This window comes from Wasmannia auropunctata, unplaced genomic scaffold (assembly GCF_000956235.1).
Source record: "Wasmannia auropunctata unplaced genomic scaffold, wasmannia.A_1.0 LD335731.1, whole genome shotgun sequence".
NCBI lineage: Eukaryota > Metazoa > Arthropoda > Insecta > Hymenoptera > Formicidae > Wasmannia > Wasmannia auropunctata.
The window spans coordinates 13,174-21,877 of NW_012027159.1; the positions used below are offsets into that span (position 1 = coordinate 13,174).

General features: G+C 30.0%; 2 protein-coding genes across 2 annotated transcripts in view; one reads left to right on the forward strand and one right to left on the reverse strand.

Annotated features, from left to right (window-relative positions):
* Nucleotides 1-1,434, reverse strand: part of LOC105456280 (protein anoxia up-regulated-like) — a 5,373-nt gene extending 3,939 nt beyond the window's left edge. Inside the window, exon 1 of the mRNA XM_011700225.1 lies at nt 1,365-1,434. The gene's annotated coding sequence lies outside the window, so the exon portion shown is untranslated. The remainder of the gene's footprint in view (nt 1-1,364) is intronic.
* Nucleotides 1,435-3,108: 1,674 nt separating this feature from the next.
* Nucleotides 3,109-8,051, forward strand: LOC105456281. The gene is made up of 5 exons (XM_011700226.1): nt 3,109-3,262; nt 3,346-3,404; nt 4,032-4,202; nt 4,547-4,750; nt 5,887-8,051. The coding sequence occupies exons 1-5, from the start codon at nt 3,235-3,237 to the stop codon at nt 6,193-6,195; spliced, it is 771 nt and encodes a 256-aa protein (XP_011698528.1). The 5' UTR covers nt 3,109-3,234; the 3' UTR covers nt 6,196-8,051.
* Nucleotides 8,052-8,704: the final 653 nt, after the last annotated feature.

Sequence of the window (8,704 nt, forward strand, 5' to 3'; positions counted from 1 at the left end):
ACACACACACACACACACACACACACACACACACACACAAAATGTGCACGTGTACAAAAGTGAGACGGAGAAGAGGATAGATTAATTATATTTTGTATTTATTTTCATTTTTTTAATTTCATAATAATTGACAAATACGCCATGAAAGTTTTTAAAATACAAAAAAAGAAATCATGTATCGTTACTCGTAATTTATCAGATAGAAAGCAATATATGGCCACATTCTAACTGAAGATTGCAATGGATTGCGATCAAGAAAATAAACATTAGAGGAAATGTAAGAAGCGTGAAAAAATAGTGTTGGATCTACAATGTGCTCTTTGCATCTTGTCTCTTGTTTTTTACCACTTTTTATCATCTTTGCCTTTTTGCCTCTTATATCCTGATCCTTCATTTTCGCCCGGGATAAATGTTGACGAACTTCGGAAGAGACAGGAAATACATGACAAGAAACACGATTGTCGATAAAATGGTCGGAGGGAAAAAGGCAAGAGGTAAAAAGCGAAAAGCAGGAAGCAAAGAGCGCATTGTAGATCCAACCTTTTATAGAAAAATAAATGTTTAGACAACATTAGTGAAGAATTTTGTCTGTTCTTTTATCAACCGGTTGCAGCAGGATGCACACATGTTATAACTAAACAAGAGTTCTTTATTTATATTGTTCGTTTCACTGAAGAAAGATAGCCGAAACGTCTGAAGCATATGTGAGATTAAAATTTTATGTTTTCTACGTTAATACGCAATTTTAAATTGCGTATTAATTACCACGCTGATTCCCATTGCCTATTTCGTTGTTTGTTAGAAAAATTAAGGAAGAACGTGTCAATTATATCGTAAAAATATATTTATTAAAATTTAAAGAGATATGTTAAAATTCATTGTATAGTTTTTGAATCGAATTAGTGGCAGAATGTTGCTTAGGTATAGCGTGAAGGAAATAAGGGAAAGACAATTTTCACACAGCTAGCTGAAATATATTTATGCGTACGGACACGCGGAATGTATTATAATGTATTATAATTGTATGCATTAGACAGTTGGTGTAAATATTTTAATTATACGAGACTTACAACAAAATTCCTTTAATTATGAAATATAAGAAATTTAAAATGTAGAATTTTTTTTATTAAACCAAAGCAATATTTATTATATCTAAAAATTAAGAAAAGACTATCATATAATATTACGATTAAATTTTGAATTGTCTATTTACGTACATTAAATATTTCAATTTTGCATAATAAATCTTTCATCTTTTTAAAATTACTCTTATTTTGTTGCACCGATTTATTTCAAATTTTACGTTATTTTCAAATAAACGTAAAAAAAATTTCTTGAGATTAGTAAAGAATTTCTATACTTACTTGAGAGATCGTGCCAGTCAAGTACTTAGAGAATAGGAGCTGTCCTTGGTCGAAGGAGTCGACAACTGATACCAGTTACTCGTTGATCGCAGCTCTTATAGTCCTGTCTGGTCCAGCTAATCTATAGCCACGGAAGGGATAGCAGACGTTCAAATCAAAATAGCGCCCTGCTAATATTCTTTTCCGCTTATTATATTTTATTCTCCGTGTACCTCTTTATCTGTCTATCCGCCTCTCTTTCTCTCTCTCTCTCTCTCCCTCTCTCTCTCTCTCTCTCTCTCTCTCTCTCTCTCTATCTCGCTCTCCCCTTTTTTCTTTAGCATTTCTTCATCCATGAGAAAAGACCTAAACTAATTAATCAATTTTTTTAATTATAGTGGAGAACATATTGGCACATTGTATGTTTATATTAATAGAACAACGAATAAAAAATAATTATATTAATATCACTAATATAACGTATATAATAAATTATTTATATTGCAGTAATGTTTTGAACAAAATTAAAATAACTATAATTTCATACAATACCGATATATATATATATATATATATATATACAACAAACATATACACACACAACAAATAATGAGAGAAGAGGGAGAGCCAAACAGCCGGAGCTAGATAATTGCCCAATAATATTTTTAATTTTTAAATCTATTTAATTTCAGCTATAGTAAACTGCGCATCGATTACTGTTGATCTTTAAAAATGCAATCATAACTTAAAGCTGATATAATAATATATAGTATATTACATATAATGTTGAAATGATATGATGCTAATAAACATCTTAAAATACTGTAAAGAATTTTAATTAAAATTTAAATTTAAAATAAACTTGTGGAAATAAATTTTAGCAATGGGGAGGCTCTATCGCGTCTACCGTCAAGTATATTTTTTCGTTTCATGATGATTCATGATGAAGGATTATCATTTATAACCTTACACGTATATATAAAATAAAGATGTAAGTAATAAAAAAATAATAAATAATAATAAATATAGATGTAAGTAAAGTGACGAGTAGAAATACTGAAGAAAGACAAGATGCAATTAAATTAATATTGATAATATCGATTTAATCATGTATGTAATTAACAGCACTTCATTATGTTACTGGGATTAACGTAACAAATTGATTGAATAGAAATAATCATTTCTTAGTAGTATTACTTTATTTAAGATTTTATCTAAAATAGAAAAAAACGAAGCATACGTTATAAGAATAATTTGATTGATTAATCTTTAAACATAAATTTATATATAATTATTAAAAAAGAGAAATAATGTTAAACTTTTACATTTCTTGTGTGTGTGTGTGTACATTTTCTAAAAAATTAATTAATTTAATTTTGACTTCTTATTTGGTTTTCTTTATATGGTTTTTAATTGTTAAAATTGTAGTATTTACTTGTAGAAAATGAATTGCGTGATTAAATATCGTCGATTTCTATCTGCGCGATTCCTCATAAGATTAAGGAAGTATCGGTTACATAAAAGAGTAAAAAGAATTCAATTTTGCGAATTTTCTCTTTATCGCTGCATTAAAAATATTGGCCAAGTACGTGATCATATTTTACAAAAAATACATACATACATTTTTTTAGATATTTTGTATAAAAAGAATAATTCAATACAAATTGAATTATTCTTTTTAATATTGACTTGTATACATACACATGTTATGTATGTATGCACAAAAAACTAAATGAGTCGCAGAAAAATATATAACTTCATATAACAATATCATCCAATATATAAAAAAAAGCACTAACTGTCTATCCGTTTTCGTCAAATCAAAACATATGGTGCAAATTTATATGGTTCATGATTTTTTAATGAATACGACGTGCATTTATTCATCATAATGAATATTTTCTACATTCTTCACAATAGTGAGTATATTGAGTTGTATGATTAATCAGTATTTTACATTAAATAATTGACATTTCGATTCTAACCAAAATGCTTTTTCCAGTCATACTGATGTTTGCAATATCCGATTGTGGGCGAATTCATAAAATCCCGATTAATACAGTAAGTTTTAATATATTTTCTTCTGCTGCTAAAAGATTTTTTAATTACAATGAGGTTTTTTAATATTTTTGACTTATTAATAATATCGTAATATTATTGTTGTTCTATCGTTATATTTAATATTATTGGAATGTACAACTGATAATTAAATCTTAATATCTTTATTTCTTTAAAAAACGATATGTATATTATATTTGTTTAATCAGTGAAGTTAAATTCGTTTATGGAAATTTTATTTTCGACTTTTTGATTGCACATGTAACCATTTATACCAATTTCAGTTTAACACATTTGTATTTGTGTGTATCTCACACTTATGGCTCGGGTGTAATGACTTGTCTTTCTTTATTCATGTGTATTGATCTCTAAATTATAATAGTAATAAAGAAACTTTATCAAATTCAAAAGAACTCTCTCTCTCTCTCTCTCTCTCTCTCTCTCTCTCTCTCTCTCTCTATGTCTGTTTCTATTTTACAGTGATATAATCATAATAACAATAGCAGAATAATTAATATTCAATACTCAAATACAATAAAAATACAAATATTTATAATAGTTACGAAGAATTGATGCTGAAGACACGTCGTTTAGGGATGATAATATTAATTGTTTTTGAAATAATTACAGAATCAAAGAGATACGCGTCATGCTGAAGGCGCAAATTGTCACGGCACTTTACCAAACGCTTTACAGAAGAAAACTATTGAAAAAACAAGTAACATCGCGCAAAAGGCGGCACAGGAAGCGAAGGCCGCGTCCGAAGCGCAGAACATTGCTGGTCAGCAAGCAGCGCGTCAAGTACTTAACTACACTATATATACGATTATTCAAAATGATATTTCTCTTAATTGTCGAACGACAAGTCGTGAGATGATTCAAAAATATTTAATTTACAATAAATACATTTTAATTTTTTAATATTTCCCAAATACAAGACTATTAATAACAAATTGACATTTCTAACTTTTTCATTTACTTCTGTCAGATCAAATATCAGCAGATATTCAAAACTTTGCATGTAAAATTGTCGTAAAATTAGCGGCATGCAAACGATCTACAAATACGTCATTAATTACATTTATGCGAGTGTGTGTTAAGATCGGTATTTTGTTAAGGAAATACGGCACGTTCATACGTAATAGGTGAAGGCTCAACTGGCGGAGAAGGCGGTTCAAGCTGCAAAAGCCGCTGAGGCGGTCTTATCGGGTAAGGAAGTAATGGTCGAGCAGTTGCGGGAAGAAGTGAAGGAGGCACGATCGGTAGTTCAAGAGGAAACATCTTCCTTGCAACAAGCGCAGATTAATGTCAATGCTGCGGTCCAAGCGGCGCGGCAGTCACAAGATCAGGTATATGATAGGTAAAAACCAAAACATATAAGTCACAATACGAGTTGAAAGCGAATAATATGTAACATCAGTATGAACTGTGATTCAATATTTTTTGCACTGTGTTCTAAATTTAAATTATTTAAATTATTTAAATTTAAATTATTTAAATTTAGAACAAATTGTTTACGATCTAAGCCTTAATTTATGACGCTCGTATTTAGACACTATGTATAGATCTTGACATCTTATCTAGCTTCATTTTTCTTCTCTTAATTTCTTTATTCTTCTTACAATCTTATCTTCTTTCTATTCCTATATTCTTTTTACAGTTAATCTATCACTTATCCTACTGTGTGAGTGACACTTGATGAAGCTGATGAAAACTGTATAACTGATTATATCGGTTGTCGTCGGTAGATTGTCTGTCTATTTAATTTATGAGTTACAATCATTATCGCGCTATATTTTGAACCATGTATTGGTTATTACACAGTTTTGCACTGTAGCTTTCTACTAAAAAGTATTTCTACTACTCTACTAAAATATTAACTCAAACAATTAAATTAATATTCTTTTAATAATTTGTAATTAATAATCAATTTGATTGCTATATTACAAGTATGTTACAAACTCACAACTATTATATAGATATGTAAAAAAATTTATCGCGAGAAATTTCAAAACACTGAAGAGAGAGGGGTTAACAATTGATAATTAATATTAATATTTGACACAATCTGCCTTGTAAATTAATATTTGTATAATCTAAATTAATATATACTTTTTTTGAGTTGTGCACATATATCATCTGTCACTTTCTTTTTATAATGATAAGAACTACTTTTTTTGTTATTTTGTTAAAGTAAAAAATTTTATCATTCTCTTTCACCATTATAGATATCAATTATCTATGTGAGATACATAGATAGATTTTATACACACATATAATGGAGAATATCCACTCTCTTTAGAATATCAAAGTGTTGCTCTTGAGTTTCTTAAACATGCTGAATAGAAAAGAACGAAAATGATTCTTAGCAACTTTTCGTTAAAAATCTATTTTAAAAGATCTATAAAACGTTTTAATTATGCGGAAATCTAAAGCGTTGCATTTCGTGCAACCAAATCGCTAACAATTTTCTAAAAATGTATAGCTGAAGACGTTGATGAACGCGGTGCATACAGCCAAATCGAATGCGGCGAACGCGCAGGCAGCTGCGAGTGGGGCACAGAGATCGTTGCGAGAAAAAGAGGAGTTACTGGAAGCAGCCAAAAGGCGAGTGGACGAGCTGTCGAATCAATTGCAAAGCGCTCGGCAAGATCTCGCGAACACAAATCGCGCAGCGGCAAAAGCCAACGCTTCTGCACACGAGGCGAAGGCAAACGCCGCTAGGAACAAGAGAAGATTGGCACATCTCAGAAAAATGCGTGCAACGCGCCTAGGTGTAGCGCGAGCTTCTTGAGATACACGCATCACATTGCACATCGAGACTTAAGCAAGGTTTACACAATGCTTTTTACTAACAGCTAGTCTTATTAACAAACTAGAAGACTAGCAGCTAAAAAAATAAATAATGTATAGAATTGTATTTTTTTAACTATTATAGTTTTCTAATTTGTTAGAAGACCAGCACGCTAGTAGAAAAATAATCGTGTAAACCTTGTTAGTTACCAGCAAGATTTAAAGTAAGTAGTTGTTAACTGAGCAGAGATAAACAAAAAAATTCTTTGTAGAACTTTTGAAAATAAAATAATAATTATTATTATATGTCAACAATACATAATATTACAAATAATATAATAAGATTAGTGCTATTAATTCTTTGTTTTTTATTTAATACTCTTGATAAATATTGCCTGTGTTTTGTAGATATAAGTGTTTTGTTAGAGATTCAGGTGTTAGCAATTCTGTTAATATTTACGCGTAAGTATTATATTCGCGTTTCATGGCAACATATAGCAAATACAAATTACATATCGTAACATTTTTATTTTCGGAAATTTACATAATTTGGGAGAAAAATCGCTTGCGGAAGATTTAAAACAAAAATACGATAATTTTTCTCGTGTATATATTTATAAATAACTATAATTTTAATATAGTACGTTTATGATGATGTTATAAATGTTGAAAGACCCGACAAAAATAACAAAACTAGTAACATAACAAAACTAGTAATATTGCAACAGAGAGCTAAGGCCGATCAGACAAAAATAACAAAACTAGTAATATTACAACAGGAAGCTAAGGCCGCCTCTGAGGATCAAATTGTCTCTTGATCGAAAATGGTCCGACAGATAATACTAAAAGTACAACTGTTCAATGAAAAAAAAAATATTTACACATTACAATTTTTAATACACAATTATGTAACATTGTATACGTGCTGACATTTACATTGAAATCGTGACATAGTTTGTGAACTAAAGTGGGCGTCACGCTTCGGTTATTGCCTGCCTTTCTAGAATGCCGCAAATGCATCCTGTCTGCACCTTCGCTGTAATATTATAAACGCAACGGAATTGCGTACTCGTTATCTAATTTGAAAAAAAGTGCTGGAAAGGAAATGCACTTGAATTATCGACGCCCGTACTTTGACGGATGATAACTTATTTTTCTTAAATTACGATTTTTCTCACGCGCAGTAAAAAGACTTTCTCTTTGAATCCTTGATTTGTAAATCCTTGATTTATATTTAGCCCTTTCATAACGCGCGGCATCGATCACGCTCGTTGATTCTGCATTTTTATTATCCAAGAAAATTGTGTACGTAGACAATTGAATACGACGCGGTAAACTTTTTAAGACTATTTCAAGATTTGAAAGCAAAAGACATTTTAAGCAGACATTCTTATATTTCGTTACCGCTTGAGAATCAATAACAATTCAAACAGTATTCAAACTATCACTCGAAATGTTTCAAAATACACGTGCGCGCACTTACATGTTTATATTGCCATATTCTGTAATGTTATGAGAAACAGTATATAACTATGTAAAGTTGCAAATCACTATATTTGAAGTGCACAGATTTATACATACTTTTCAACGCAAATCTCTTTCTCTCTTTCTGTGCGGGCGCACGCGCGCGTGTATGCGTGTCATTTACATATATACAGACTATATTATTAGTTAGATTGCATATAATGTGAATCATAAAAAAGATTTATTATTTGCCCGGTTTAGCTCAACGTTTATTTATGTAAGAACTGAACAAATTGCTTATTTTTTTATGTAATAACGATTTTACAGTTTGTCTCATAACTGGCATTTTGCGAGAACGCATTTGCAACGAACCAATAAATAAAATGTTAATTATATCATTTGGATTAAAAGATTTGTCATTTTATTTTGCATTACTTATCCATCATTTACTTATTTTATTTAAATCTCGATAGGTTAATTTTTAATATTTTTTATTTATTTTAAAAATACATTTACAAAGTTTTGTGTTCTTTTTATAATACGTTTGACATGAGTATTGTACAAGAAACTAAAAAGAAGATTAAAAAGAAAGAAGAAAAAAGACTACAAACTATACAATTAATTATTCCCTCTCCATTTAAATTAAAATTGTTTAAGTTATTAATGAGCTTAAATTTGATCCCGGATGAAAAGTTGATTTTTCTTAGGTCGCGACCTCTCTCACGTTAGGGAAATACTTTCACTTCAAATCCTTCGATTATTCTTAAACATGATATTGTTACGCGATATTATCAGGCGGATACTCTTTGCAGTTTGCAAGGCCAATTTCGTTGCTCAAGGCCCCAAGGCATTCGTGAAAGAACGAGGCGGGTCTAATATTTTTTTAAGTGCATCAAATATGCATGCACGGTCCATTACCTTAGGCGGTTAACACCCAACTGTAATAATATGTAATTAAATCATAGAACATAAGGAAATAAAAGTAGCCCAATACTGATTAAACACTAATCAAAGTTGACAAACAATTAAATCTAATTAAATTCAGT

Bases quoted from the DNA above. Each gene is read 5' to 3' on its own strand.
- LOC105456281 (XM_011700226.1), top strand. From the start codon at position 3,235: ATGAATATTTTCTACATTCTTCACAATA. The intron at 3,263-3,345 runs GTGAGTATATTG...TGCTTTTTCCAG, and splicing joins TTTCTACATTCTTCACAATA to TCATACTGATGTTTGCAATA. The intron at 4,751-5,886 runs GTATATGATAGG...AAAAATGTATAG, and splicing joins CGCGGCAGTCACAAGATCAG to CTGAAGACGTTGATGAACGC.